The sequence below is a fragment of the Papilio machaon genome, chromosome 17, assembly GCF_912999745.1.
Source record: "Papilio machaon chromosome 17, ilPapMach1.1, whole genome shotgun sequence".
NCBI lineage: Eukaryota > Metazoa > Arthropoda > Insecta > Lepidoptera > Papilionidae > Papilio > Papilio machaon.
In genome coordinates this window covers 6,638,642-6,654,356 of record NC_060002.1, presented here as the reverse complement: position 1 = coordinate 6,654,356, position 15,715 = coordinate 6,638,642, and the positions used below count along the sequence as shown (strand labels likewise).

The window sequence follows — 15,715 nt, the reverse complement described above, 5'->3', positions numbered from 1 at the left end:
AAAGCAATTGCGTTTTTAGAGAATCGCCAACTTTCTTATGAGAGTTATAAAGCTTTTCAGTAAAATATATTTAGAAATTGTTAAAATTTTACAAACATAAAATTATACAAATCCAGAGGCCATTAAACTTCATACAAATATGTAAGAGTTGAATTCCTACGTAATTTTCAACGATGTTATCAATTAATTTAATTTATTTGAATTTAATTTCAAAATTTAATTCATTGAGAGTGCAAACAATTCAGAACCCTAATCAATTTCACGGTATCTTGAGCAAATTTAAAGAAAAACCTTAGGATGCCAGTTTACCCTTTGTAATCTTCAAGTTTTAATAAGTCTCAGGTAATTGAAAGATAATATTTGAAAACATACTTATTCTCATATTAATTAATAATTTTACGAATAAGCGTCAACTTCGATGGTTCTGAGAATATTGGAACAAGTTTAAACCAATATCTTGCCAAGAAATTACAAAATATAAAACACAATTACGACTTAACACAACTACATGTCCCCTTCATATAGAGAGTCGGTAGCTCAGGGGTTAAGCACTTGACTTATAATCTGCAAATCCTGGGTTTGAATCCTCTCATGTACCAATGTGTTTTTCGATTTTCAATTTACATATGTAATTTATCCGACGTTCTTACGGTGAAGAAAAACACCTGCAAACGAAGCAATCTGCATATATCTGCGAAGGAATTCAAAGATATGTGTGACATCAACCAACCCGCATTTGGACAGCGTGGTTGACTTTGGCCTAGTCATCTCTTACTTAGGTTAGGCTCCGAGACCCACAGTGAGAACGTATAGTGGGCTGAGGACGAATACCTTTTTCAGGCTAACATAAAGATATCAATATTATACTAGATTATTATTACACTAAAAAGTTCTTTCTCCCTGAATTAAACAATAAACACGAATTTATAAACCACTATTATTTCTTATGTTTTTTTCAGTAGCACATTTTTTTTTTATTATTGAACCTTAACACGTAACAAAGGAACTGCTGAAGCATTCATCCGTTAACAACACTAAAATAAAGACCTTCTTTTTATGTATAGAATTTGAAATAAGCAAGCCCTCGCACATTTTCATAATAGCTTCCTTTGGTATTTCGTCAGCCGTTTCATTTTTGCTACGATAAGTGAACCATGATTTGACTAACTAAAGATTTTAAACATAAAAAAAATTTAAACCATAGTCTGCATTTGTTAATATTTAACTAGCACAGATCTACAGAAGATAAATAAATCTGGGAGTCATATCAATAGATCCATCAATATATACTAACTAAATCTATCTTATCTATCTATATATATAAAATAAAGTCGTGTTAGTTACACTATTAATAACTCAAGAACGGCTGAATCGATTTGACTGAAAATTAGTGGGCAGGTAGCTTAGAACCAGGAAACGGACATAGGATAATTTTTACCCCGTTTTCTAATTTTTATTCCGCGCGGACGGAGTCGCGGGTAAAAGCTAGTCTTATATATAAAAGAAAGTCGTGTTAGTTACACTATTTGTAACTCAAGAACGGCTGAATCGATTTGACTGAAAATTGGTGTGCAGGTAGCTTAGAACCAGGAAACGGACATAGGATAATTTTTACCTTATTCCGCGCGGACGGAGTCGCGGGTAAAAGCTAGTCTTATATATAAAAGAAATTCGTGTTAGTTACACTATTTATAACTCAAGAACGGCTGAATCGATTTGACTGAAAATTGGTGAGCAGGTAGCTTAGAACCAGGAAACGGACATAGGATAATTTTTACCTTATTCCGCGCGGACGGAGTCGCGGGTAAAAGCTAGTATAAGGATACTAATATTCTATAAGATCTTTTTTATATCATGAGGCAGCAAACGAGTGAGCGGTCACCTGAATTCACTGAAATAGAGAAGCTATCGCTCATAGACATCCGCAATTTTAGATGCATTACCTACCTTTAACGGACGGAGGAGGATAAGCAAAAAATGGATATTTCCCCTTCCTATACATCCCTCTTCCGTGAATTCCACTTCTTCTACTAGCAAAGTACCAAGCTATTACTAAGAATTAATATTTCACATTTTTTTCATATTTTAATTTAAGCTTTGTTAATTCAATTATTATATACCATATACACGTGCTAAGGCAAATTCTTCAAAAATACAGGGAATACAACAAAGTGTATTACTTAGGTTTTGTTGATTTCAATAAAGCATTCGACACATTAGAACATGAATACATTTGGAATGTATTAGAAGATCAAGGAGTTCAGGCAAAATACATAAGGATAATCAAAAACATATACGCAAGGAGCACGGCAAGAGTTAGAATGGAGTCTTTAGGGGAAGAATTTTCGATCCAAAGAGGAGTTCGGCAAGGGGACCCTATATCTCCTAAACTATTCTCAGCGGTATTAGAAATGATATTCAGGAAATTAGAATGGTCTGCATACGGACTCAATATCAATGGAGAAAACCTTAATCATCTCCGCTTTGCAGATGATCTAGTTTTATTTTCAGAATGTCCTAACACCCTACAAAAAATGTTGCAACAATTATCTGATCAAAGTGCAGTAGCAGGCCTTACAATGAATACCTCTAAAACTAAAGTCATGAGTAACACCACACATAGTTATGTTATCAAAGTAAATAACGAAGAAATAGAAAAAGTAAAAGAATATGTATATTTAGGACAACTGATTTCGACTGAAAATACAATGCAAAAAGAAATAGACAGAAGGGTTGCCAACACTTGGAAGAAATTTTGGTCGCTGAGTGAAATCATGAAAAACAAAGATATGCCAATGAGTGCGAAGAGAAGAGTATTTAACGTTTGTATATTACCGTGTCTGACGTATGGCTGCCAAACATGGGCACTAACAGAACAACTACAAAATAAAATAGCAATTTGTCAAAATGGAATAGAACGGAGCGTAGTAGGAATAAAAAGGAAAGACAAAATACCACTGGATCAAATAAAGAACAAAACAAAATTTAAAAACACTGTTAAAACTACAAGAAAATTAAAATGGAGATGGACAGGCCATATGCTACGAGAAAAGAAGGAAAAGTGGACAAAAATTGTTACTGAATGGTATACAAGAGGGAATAAAAGGAGCAGGGGTAGGAAAGTAAAACGATGGGAAGATGAGTTTAAAAAAGTAGCGGGCCCAAATTGGACCCGTCTCGCAAAAGAAAGAGAGAAGTGGAAAGTGTTAGAGGAGGCCTTTGTCGAAAGACACGCTGATACATAAAAACGGTAGTATCCGCTTGCCGATGTGTAGATTACAGACATATTATATCTTAGTTACATTTTAACATTAGTTTCAAATTTTGCATCTGTATTTATTTTAAGTTTAAGTTTTAATTTTAACATAACTTTAAATTTACATTTTTTTTTTTAGTTTCAGTTTGTTAATTTTATTTAATTCATCGCAACGTAATATTATAGATAAAAATACTATTGTAAAACTTTCTATTATCAGCAATAAAGGCTTATTTTATTTTATTTTATTTTATTTTTATTAATTCAATTATTTCAAATATTTTGCTTGAATTTGATTTTGTTATAACTTAATAATTTTATTTACATCTTAGAGAGTTAGATTTGAGAGTTACTTAGAGTTTAATTTATTTTACAATTAACGTTTAGTAATTTAAATTAACATTTGTTTATCAACGCTCAAAGTTTTGTAATAACAATGTAACGGTTGACCTTGAGACGTATATCGTAACATTTTAAATCTAAAATCAAAGAAAATAAACACTAAGCAGATTCTTAAGTTATGTTAAAGCAAAGAAATATCTAATTATTATTGCAATGGAATTTTCAACTTATTCTTAAGATTACACGTTTTTTTTTTTCTTTTTTTTTCTTTGTGTCATAAATGTTTTTTCTTTCTTTCTAAACGCTTCTCGTTTTCATACTATTTGAAAATGTTAACTTTGGTAAGTTTAAAAAATCTATATAGAGGTATATTCCGTAAACCTATTTAAACTTCATGATACGTGAAAGCTTGGTACCAACTGCGGTTGTGTTCAGATAACGAACGAATCGTTTGATAATAATACTATAGTTCATAGGATTATTATAATAACTTCACCGCAAGGAAAAGCTTCCGAAGTTCTATAAAATATTAAGTAATATCAAGTGCTTGTTACGCATAACAATTTAAATTTGGCAAATTATCCAGCAACGACGAACGGTGAACCGTGAACGTATAGATGCGGTTGCGGCGCGAATTGCCCCCGCAAGCGCATATTACATTCATTAATAAACCTCCACACGCCGCATGTAATGCTGCATATTTATAACCTGCACGACGCACTCATTGCATTACACGCGAATTTAAATTAGAATGAAATTATATATTTTTTTAAAAGGAATAAATAAGCGCTTGACTATGATTCCCAACATATTAAGTAGTGATGCTTATATACATAGTAAAATGCTTATTAATTTGACACTTGCATTATATAACACTTGACTTGCAATCTGCAGGTTCTGGGTTCGAATCCATGTACCAATGTATTTTTCGATTTACATATGTATAGTTATCCGACTTATAGTGAAGGAAAACATAGTGATGCTGCACATATCTGAGAAGAAATTCAAAGATATGTATGAAGTCAACCCGCACTGGTCCAGCGTGGTTGACTATGGCCTAGTCACCCCTAACTTAGGATAGACACTCTGAGCCCCTCAGTGGGGATGCATAACCTTATTATGATGACACTTAGTTAATTTACTCGTACGATTTCAAATTGACATGTAAAACAAGCGAGGATCGCTTTTCGCTTTTTCAATTTTGTTCAATTACACCAAGTTTAGTTTTGATACTTATGCAAACTAACAATTTTAGTTCCTATCAATATTGACATTAAATAGTTTTTTTTTAATTTGCTTTCAAAGAAATATTTTATCGTATAATTTACTTTATGACATCAAGGAACGTTTACAAAATAAACAACATCATTAACCGTTGGTTTCCGAGAACAAAATCTCTATATAAAACATATCGTCATCCCTGTCATTATCTTTGACAAAACGGAGATAACAATATTCTTAGACGGGGGTTCCAAGTGGGTTTCCGAGACCAATCTCGGAAACCCACTGTAAATGGTTCTAATGACACACTTCTTACTACAATATAATTGTACTCCAACAACGATGTAACAACGTAGTTAGGTATTTTACAAAATTACCTGATTGTACCTACAATCATTTTAATAGACAAAGATTGTTTATCCATACTTCTTATGACATCTTATAAATGTAGTCGAAGGACAACCCTATCATTTCTCATAAAGACGCCAAAGCTATCTTATAAAAAAATGAAATCAGAAGATATGTATTTGAATAGAGCGAGGTTTGTAATGAAATTCCTAGGGGTGTGGGTACCACATCTAAACGAATCAACGCTCCATAAATGTTACAGAATAATAATGATGTTGCTTCAATATTTATTTTTAATATTTCAAATAATATACATCATTCAAGTCTGGGGTGATCTTGAAGCAGTATCACAAGCGTCGTATTTGCTTTTCACACAAGCTTGTTTATGTTTAAAAGTGACTGTTTTTCAAGTGAATATGTCTATGGTTAGAGAATTACTGAAACAAATGAACGGAGATATTTTTAAACCACTTTGTGAAGAACATGTCAGGTAAACGTTGAAAATTAAATTAATATTATATATTAAATATCTTCTGTGACCTAGAAGCATCATATTCTCGACAATTATTAATTTATTTTTTAAGTTATGTAGCATTTATATTTGCATTGCCACGACTCTATCTGTCGCACATAGTGTTGTAATGTTAACACAAGCAGTCTTTAATGTAGATTTCCTGACTATATGAACAATATAATCCTCCTTTGGTGACCATTTAACAACCTTCTTTGTGGCAGTAAGATACGTCTTAAGGTATTGACCGAATAATCTTACTATTTTACTAATATGATAAATGCGAAAGTTTAGATGTTTGTCCGAAGCTGAAATTTAACATGAATATAGAACATAGTCTGGATGAACACATGTACCTTAGTAGCCTATATTTAAGTTTTTACTTTTATTCCGCGGAAGGAGTCGCAGGCGACAGCAAGTATGACCGTAAATAAAACAATAAAAGCTTTATTGTATTTAGTTTCAATATTTTTATAGGATCTTAAAATGGCACGCTGTTCGTATCAAAAGGTTGTTATTGGCTTTTATGATAAGTTCTCAGACGACGTGCGGCCTGTGGGCGCTCAAACCTTTGTTTGATGATGCAGGAAGCCGCAAATTTCCCTTCGACATGTGGTAATGTATCTTTTATATTTTGGACTACTTATGACGTCATTTACAAACTGTGATGCAATTTTTTTTTATATTGAAAGGTGGCAAACAAGCAAACGGCCACCTGAATTCGCCCAAATAGCGAGGCGACCTCTGTCCATTGACATCCGCAAATGCAGATGCGTTGCCTACCTTTAATCAACGGAGTAGGGGACGCACAGGAAGAGGATATTTCTTCTTCCTATGCGTCCTCTCTTCCGCCAAATCCACTTCACCTTCCACCACACACTTCACCGTTTGTAAAAAGAAAATAGTGAGAAGGGAAAGAGGACTAAATTTAGGCCTCCGGCACCCCGCTCAGCAGTCGGAACGCGGAATTGAAGTGAGGTGTGATCCTGGCTCATGGGTTACTAGCGCTAGTACTTCATTTATAATTTAAACTGCTTTAGGATGCCTGTGAAACCGGACCATTATCTACAATACGAGATGGGTTATGCTTTCCAACTGATCACAATATGTATGAGTGCTTACATGTATTTTGGCGTTGATAGTGTTACGTTGTCTATGGTTATTTTTGGTTGTGCACAAATTGATATAATCAAAGACAAAATTTTGAAAGTAAGTAATTGACACATATTTTTTTTTTTTTGCAAAAGGCACAAACTTCTTAAAGCCAGTACGTATACCTAATGCTTCTTAGCAAAGCTACTTTGCTCTTATTTAATTTGGCTACTATTCGCCCACAAAAACATAAGAACTGATCTATGACGTCAGAGAGATTTTTTGTTTAATGTCAAAAGAAACTTGTTAAAAAAGTTATTAAAATATGCAGTATGATAAATATATATCTTGTACAGTGCAATAATGTTTTTACAGATAAAATCATTTAAAACGAAAGATGATGACCCTAGTGAGCGTAATAAGTACTCGGAGAGAAATTATCATAAGCTAATAGAATGTATAAAACAACATCAAGGTGTGGTGACGTAAGTAGCGTTTAAGCTAAAATCTTTGACATTTATTAACTAAACTAGCGAACACACGTGACTTTGACAGCGCAAGGATAAAAAATGTAGTCTATAACAAGCTCGCGTGCATTAGTTACCTTCTCGACCAAGTCTCATCTTGATCTATCAAGCCGTTCCAGACTTTACCCGGAACAAACACGGCCTTGCTGACAGATATACATTCATTCCAATTTTGTTAACATGAACAGATTTACTATACGTCGCCCGTGACTCCGTCCGCTCGGAATGAAAAAAACGTATTAAGTAGCCTATGTTCTTCCAGACTATGTTCTACGTCTGTGTCAAATTTCATCAAGATCCGTTGAGCCGTTCCGGAGATACCTTCAAACAAACATCCATACATCCATCTTAACATTCGCATTTATAATATTAGTAAGATAAGTATACTTAACTGTTTTACTACACACTTTTTGGCGAGCTGGGCTGGCTGGAGTAACCTACAGCCTACCTTCACGCAAAATACGCGCTTGTCGTGGAGTTGCGAAAAACTAAGCCCCAACTAGTAACTACTACTACACACTTTGCAAAGACTCTTCGCATTTAGTGCTTTATTTAAACTTGTTTAATCCTCAATGAAAAACAATTTTATAATTCAGATTTAAATACCATTATGACGCTCCACTGAAAAAAATATTAAAAACAGTTTATTTGCAATTTAAGTAAGTACTTTTTGTAATTTTAGATTTACCAGATTAGTAGAAGACGCGTTCCATACATTTCTCTTCTTCCAACTGATTGGCAGCGTTGGACTTATTTGTATGTCCGCTTTACGTATATTAGTGGTAAGAGAATTTTTATAAATATCCACGTATTTACAACCTTTGTTTTCGAAGTACAAAAGTCTATTGAAATAAAAAAGCGAGTGACCTCGTAACCTATACTGTTATGCAATAGGTCATCGATTGGAATCGCGGCCATTTGCAATGTTTGAGTATTTAAAAAAAATGTTTCGATATACGACGATGTTTCAAAACTATTTCAGTGGAACATAGCTAGCAAAATCACTAATCCTCTAAATATTAAAAGGTTTCAAGTTAAAAAATAAAACTTCCTGAACGTTTCCTGAATTTTAAAGTTAAAAAAATACTCTTATATAACATGATATCATCAATGTTAATTCGTCGAAATGTCTCTTACTTCTCCTATTAACTCTTCTTTTCCCGTCTTCTTCATCTCCTGTTTCAGGTGGACTGGCGTAGTTTACAATTCGCCTCTATAGTGACGTACTTGTCAGTCATGATCAGTCAGTTATTCGTAAGTTGTTGGTGCGGACATGAACTTACTGCTACTGTAATTATTTTTTAACACGTTCACTACCACAATTTATTGTACAAAAGTAATAGCGAGACGTTGGTATTTTAAGGGTTAAATTTCTTTATACAGAGTGAAGATCTCCATACAGTTTTGTACAAATGCGCGTGGTATGAACAGGATGTGAAGTTTAAGCGAGCTCTGTGCTTCGTCATGATGCGCATGAGCAGACCAATAGTGGTAAAAGCGGGACATTACGTACCATTATCGAGACAAACATTTGTTTCTGTAAGTATAGATTTTTTTTAAAGCATTGAATTTAATTTGGCACGTCAAAAAGAAGCGTTTTATTCTACTCGACGTGCCAACTCATTAATAGAAAGCCCACTAATAGATCTAATAGAATAGATCATCTTAGATTAATTCGAAACGTTTCAGATTCTACGAATGTCATATTCTTATTTTGCTGTATTAAATCAAAGAAAATAAATAATATTCTACAAGAAGTATGCAAATTACACACTACAAAGTATACAACAAATATTACATTTTAAATAAATAAATATTTATTAAATAAACTTTCACTGTAATTGTAGAGTAATTTGTAGAGTTTTCTGAATAATTGAAGGCTAAAGGCAAAGTTAGAAATGCAAAATGTAACACTTAAGAAATCCGCGCGGAGCGAGTCACGGGCGACAGCTAGTAAGTCGTATGCTTTATAACTAATATCCAGACCATTTTCAGTACACTTAAGAAAACTGTTCATTGAAAACCATTATCAATGTATACGCTCTTTGTGTTACAGTTAGCGTGTTAAGAGTTACAGTGAAATTCAACATTTGAAACGTCTGTATAAACATATTGTTATCTTTATTTATTCAACATGAGTGAGAAGTATAGCAATATGTTCAGCTGTGTCGACAGTGAAAACTATAATTAATTATGATTTCGTATTTCCAATAACGAGTTTGTTACATTAACGTAAACGATAATAAATTAAATGCAATCATCTCTAACGATGTTTTCATTTCGACGTCATTATCGTAATTGTTTGTTTTATTATTTCATTCAAAAATTTACGCTTACATACATACACCGTATAACGATAAGTCTCCACTGTTGTACACGTAATACAGTATTACCACAATATTCCAATACCTCTCTTGTTGTAACATCTTTTTGAATATAATTTATAGTCACTAAAAACATAAGCATTTCTTAATTATTTAAACTTTTGTTAGACATTATAATAAACTTAAAATAAACGCCTAACACGCAGTTTAACTTTATCCGATGTCGGCACCGACTAGTTTCGGACCCATCTGGGGCTCTTTTTCATGGTGAGTCAGATGTCCGCAAAATACTACTTGTCCCGCTCACACAGAAGAGCCTCAAATGTGTTCAAAACTAGTCGGTGCCGACACCGGATAATTTTGTGAGTCTTTGCCGTTTGTTTTTAGTTTATATGCATTTCTTTTCAAAGTTTTATTACTTATTTAGGATAAGCTGAATTCTATGACGATTTTTAAACCCTTTTTTTACATGAATAACTATGTTTTATGTTTTTTTTTTTGTAAAAAAACTTAAATTAACTAAAAATAAACACTTCCATCATTAGCACTTTTATAGATTTAACAGTTTCATTGTATTAGAATCCAATCAAAGTTTCCATTGTCCTTTCAACAGAATGAACTTTGATAACGATTCCATCAAAAGGCTATCAGAGATAACGTTCTATCGCCGCAAGCGTGCAACATTGATCTTCGAAACATGACACCTGTTTCACTAGTAAAGTCTATTAATAAAAACATAGCACGATAGTTTAACCTAACCTAACAATAATAAAAAAAAGTTCAGACTGACTGGAACTAATTCAAAAAATAGCGCCATCTATTGGTGACTTTTTAAACAAATATTGAAAAAATATATATTGAGTAAGAAAACTGTAATGTTATGACATGTAATACTTTATTATTTCACAAGATATTCGAAAACATTGAAAAAATTATTTAACAATGTAAAAAATGTTATAGCGATTGAGATTTGAACTCGTTCTTTTTAAATAATCTTTAACGGCCATTATGTACCTTGTACCATTATATATCCCATGACATGCTATATCCGAGGTAGAAGACAAATAGAATGATAACTAACTGATTCAGGAAGGTAATGTTCCTCGCGGTTATGTACCATAAGTCTGTATTTGTATGCAGGTTTGTAAAAAATGCTAGGAACTTGTGTCTACTTGTGTTCTAAATACGAACCAATTTGACGAATAAGATGTTACTAGATTCGTTTATTTTACCTGACATTCAGTCGATTCTTTTAGTATTTTAAATAACAGATAATATTTATTAGTAAGATTCAAACTAATCAATTGATAAAAATCGTAGATCGATGCCATGTAAAAGTTAAAAGAATGTATCGCCTAAACGCAACTCAACTTGAAAATATTTTAAAATTTATGCGCGGACATTATGCACCATCACGGATTCAAAAAGTTTCTAGTGGTGCGCCTGTTTTGATATTGTTTGGCATATTTATGAAGGTGATTCTTAAAAAGTACACATTTCTTAAACACGAAAACAAATGAAGTACTAAGAAAAGGTCCCATATCTTTATTCTAATCTAGAATCTTGAATTTTAATCTAAGAGGAAAAGTAAGTAGTATGATATTCTTTTATAATTTACTAGCTTTTACCCGCGACTCCGTCCGCGCGGAATAAAAAAATGCACACAAGATAAAAAAGTTCCTATGTCCGTCTCCTGGTTCTAAGCTACCTCCCCATCAATTTTTAGCTAAATCAGTTCGACCGATCTTGAGTTATAAATAGTGTAACTAACACGACTTTCTTTTATACATAAACTAGCTTTTACCCGCGACTCCGTCCGCGCGGAAAAAAAATAGAAAACGGGGTAAAAATTATCCTATGTCCGTTTCCTGGTTCTAAGCTACCTGCCCACCAATTTTCAGTCAATTCGATTCAGCCGTTCTTGAGTTATAAATAGTGTAACTAACACGACTTTCTTTTATATATATAGATTTTCAACTTACCAATAACTTGAGAAGATTTTTGACCAGTAAATAACAAAGCTAGTTGGATACTTATAACAAAACATCCATTACTCTGTTATTTTATAGAACATTCCTTATGAGTATAATCATAACTTTAAAATATTTAAAATTGATATTATTTTGTAAAGAGATATTTTAATAATTAATTAATATTTTTTCTTTGAAATAAAGGTAAAATATTACATTATATAATATAAAACTATGTATATAATATGTTAAACGTGGGTCGTGAGTCCAGTCACGCGCGCTTCGCGGACACGAACAAATCCTCTGCCATGCAGAGATATCGCTCTATGCTTTATGCTCTTAAATGTACATAACATTATTTATATATTTTAAATAGAACCCGAACATCAAATAAAAATTATAAAGTTCACAAATTAACATACCTTCCATACAATAACATCGTTAACCTATATTATAAAACTATCCGAATTTTAAAAGGTATATCAAAATAAATTATTAATTGATATTTAAATTCGACATTTTCTTTTAATTATTAGGGTTCCATTAACGTATTGTTATTATTGACAGTCAATTTTACTCATTTGATATGGTGATTGAATTAACAGTTGTGAATTATACAGATTATAGCTGTCGCCCGCGACTCCGTCCACGCGCAGTTAAAAAAAAATGAAAAATAGATGTTGGCCGATTCTCAGACCTACTGAATATGCTCACAAAATTTCATGAGATACGGTCAAGCCGTTTCGGAGGAGTACGGGAACGAAAACTGTGACACGAGAATTTTATATATTAGATAGTTAATTACTCCTAATTATAGAAAGCTTTATCTTTAACAAGTGACAATGAATATTATTTAGTAATAACCTTTTCGGATTAAAAATTACAATTTATTAATAGGAAATTTCTGATCCTAACAAAGCATAATAAAATAAATGAAATATTCAAATTGGCGGCGGTCCTAATGAATTTAAATGACTTCCACGACAGACCGAATTTAAATAGGACTCATGTTTAATTTCGTTTCTGTATAATAATAATTTACAAATAATGTAACTACGTGCACATTATTTATTCAACAGTTTGAACAATGGAGTCGCGGTATTACTGGCAACGTATTTCTTTTAATTTTAATGCTTTATAAATTAAATAAATGCTTACTGAATTAGTTTACAGAGATCGTGAATAACCTTAATCTTATGTTTTCCTGGTACATGTTTGTTGAATTTGAGAGATGTCGATTTATTTATGGTAAAAAAATTACTTATATGAAGATGGAAACAATGCTACATAACAAACTCGCAATATCTATATTTATTTAACTTGTAAAATAGCAACAAATGAAGAAAGAAGGAGAAAAAGAGTCTCAGGATGGAGGAATGTAAGAACATAGCATCTATATATATAAAAGAAAGACGTGTTAGTTACACTATTTATAACTCAAGAACGGCTGAATCGATTTGACTGAAAATTGATGGGCAGGTAGCTTAGAACCAGGAAACGGACATAGGATAATTGCCCCGGTTTCTATTTATTATTCCGCGCGGACGGAGTCGCGGGTAAAAGCTAGTTGTTTATAAAAAAAGTACCACTTCTAATTTAATTTTCAGACCTCATAATGAAAATCTAAATTGCTTATTTTCACGGAATTATTTATAACATAAATTTTATATAACGAAAATACTTAATTACATTCATATTTATATACAAAGCGTAAGTTAGTAAATATAGATGTTAAATGCAGTAAGAAACTTACTTAAGACAAGTTTTAAGTACACAAGTTAGCTGCCTCCGAGATAAATTGACATTACGAATTCCTTTGCAGCGAAAGACGTGAAAACGTGAGATGTGTTTCTGAATTATTTATGTAAACATTTTGTTTATTCACCTAATAATGTAACAGAAATGAAATACAACAAAAAATTATAACAAAGTTTAAATACAAAAAATAATAATATATATTTAGTTTATTATATAATGTTTATCTTTAATTAATTTCTTGTAAATGGATAACTGAGGCCGCTTTTTAATTTCTTTTAAAAGTAATTGGCCTATATAATTTGCTACAACTGTTCATAAATCTGTCAAAGTTTTAATTTAGTGGCGATTGCTCCTTGAAATAATGTACGTGTTAAAGTGCTCTTTAATTATATTGTTATTTATCGTAGCAGAAAATAATTAATTATTTTTTTTAATTTATTTTTTCACTTATTTAGAAACAAGCTGGTTTTTTTTTGTTTTCACAAACTTTTTTGCTATTATATTTTTATATTTTTAAGTGGCATCGCAACGAATGCATGGCTAATATATTTTAAAAAAACAACAACAGATAACTAACTGTTTGTCCGAAGAGAAAAAAATAAAATTATAAGTTATTACAGCATAAATTCGAGCAAACAAGAATGCGTACGAATAAATCGGGATGTTGATTCAAGAATAAATCGAAACATTTAACCCCGGGCGTGATTCCATTACCATTTGGTGAAAGTGCGACTTCCCAACAGCACTAGTGACTTGAGAATTCTTTTCCTTTAGAAGTTTTTACGTTTTATTTCTTCGTAGTTTCTTCAAGGTTGTAAACATAGGAAGTACTTCGACACTAATGTTATTGAGAGGAATGATTTTTTATTTCGGTATTTTTGTAAAAATCAAAAACTACAGAGTCGACTTCAAATTTTCATCATTAGGATGCCAAATTATCCCTAAATAAAACAGACTTTAATATAGTTGTATATAATAAGAAGTAATAAGTTGCAAAACACATACTTTAAGAACAATTTGTTCTTCTTTTTTTTGCGATTTTTACCAGAAAATTCAAAAGGTACGTACCTATAATACAAAAAAAAATATTAAAAAATAATGCACTGCCTTCAGATAAAAATTTATTTTTACACAGGGTATTTTACTTTGACGATTCGGTTTATTAAATTCCGACAGAGTTACAAATGTATAAAAAAAGCGAATAACCAGCATAAGATGAGCTCTAATGGGCGAGACGTGACACAGAAAATGTTCAATTGTTACACGTAGGATCCGTGTAGGGGAGCTTTTATTAACATTGTCATATTGCAGACATTACATCCACATTACACATACGTAGTATCTCTTAAGATACTCTTTGAAGATATTAACATGTAGAGTTCGCTCTGCCAAAATATTCGTAACGAAATATTGTTATCATTCTCTCCTATATTGTTGTCGCCTCTCTTTTCTATATTGTTGTAATCACAGAAATATTGTTGTTACAATTCTCTCCTACGTTATTGTAACCGCTTATTATTGTCAGTTCTCTCGCCTTTATTGTTGTAACCATATAAATTTTACTGTCACCCTTCTCTCCTACATTGTTTGAACTAAATATTGGTGTCACCTCTCTCTTCTAAATTGTTGTAATCACAAAAATATTGTTGTCGCAAAAATATTTTTGTCGCTTTTTTTCTCATATATTGTTGTAATTGTAGGAATATTGTTGTCACCTCAACAACCTGTATTGTTGTAACCGTTTAAATATTGATATCCCCTCACTTTTTCTCTCTCCCATTTTGTTGTAATAACAAAAATGTCATTGTCATCTTTGAACCTTTATCTATCCCCTATTTCTCAGGTCACAACGTGTTTTTGTATGATATTTAATGTGTGAACTCGGGGTATTCATGTAATTTGTTTCGAAATGCAATATTGCCAATAACTTGATGGCTTAGGTTTTGAATTGCGATATATTTGGTTGTATAATACGACATTCGTCTAAGAACCATCTTTGTATAATTAAATAAATGTTTAAAAAATATTTAAAGAATGTCTACTTTTTAAAAGAACTTATTAATTACGTTTGTTAAAAATAAATTAAGTCAAATCCTTGAGACGTTACATGCTTAAAGTTAAATAGAACTTAACACCGCAACAAGTAAGAGTTGAGAATTGAGAGTACTCAAGTTCAGGTGCTTGATAGTTCAGCAGTTTGTTTCCAAGTGTGAGTTCGTTACTTCCCTTTGATATCCTGTTTCAAGAATTAATTATTGCCTCCAATCAACATATGTGATACTAAAAGTTATTACTGATACCGATGTAGTGTTCAAGAACTATATTCGTTTTAACATTTACGTTATTTATCTTGATTAGGTTTTAAC

General features: G+C 32.0%; 1 protein-coding gene across 1 annotated transcript; it reads left to right on the top strand.

Annotated features, from left to right (window-relative positions):
• Positions 1-5,325: 5,325 nt before the first annotated feature.
• On the top strand, positions 5,326-9,037 carry LOC106716125 (odorant receptor Or1). Its single transcript, XM_045681843.1, has 9 exons — positions 5,326-5,388; positions 5,473-5,657; positions 6,156-6,293; positions 6,719-6,887; positions 7,146-7,255; positions 7,980-8,079; positions 8,483-8,587; positions 8,681-8,836; positions 8,987-9,037. The coding sequence occupies exons 1-9, from the start codon at positions 5,326-5,328 to the stop codon at positions 9,035-9,037; spliced, it is 1,077 nt and encodes a 358-aa protein (XP_045537799.1).
• Positions 9,038-15,715: the final 6,678 nt, after the last annotated feature.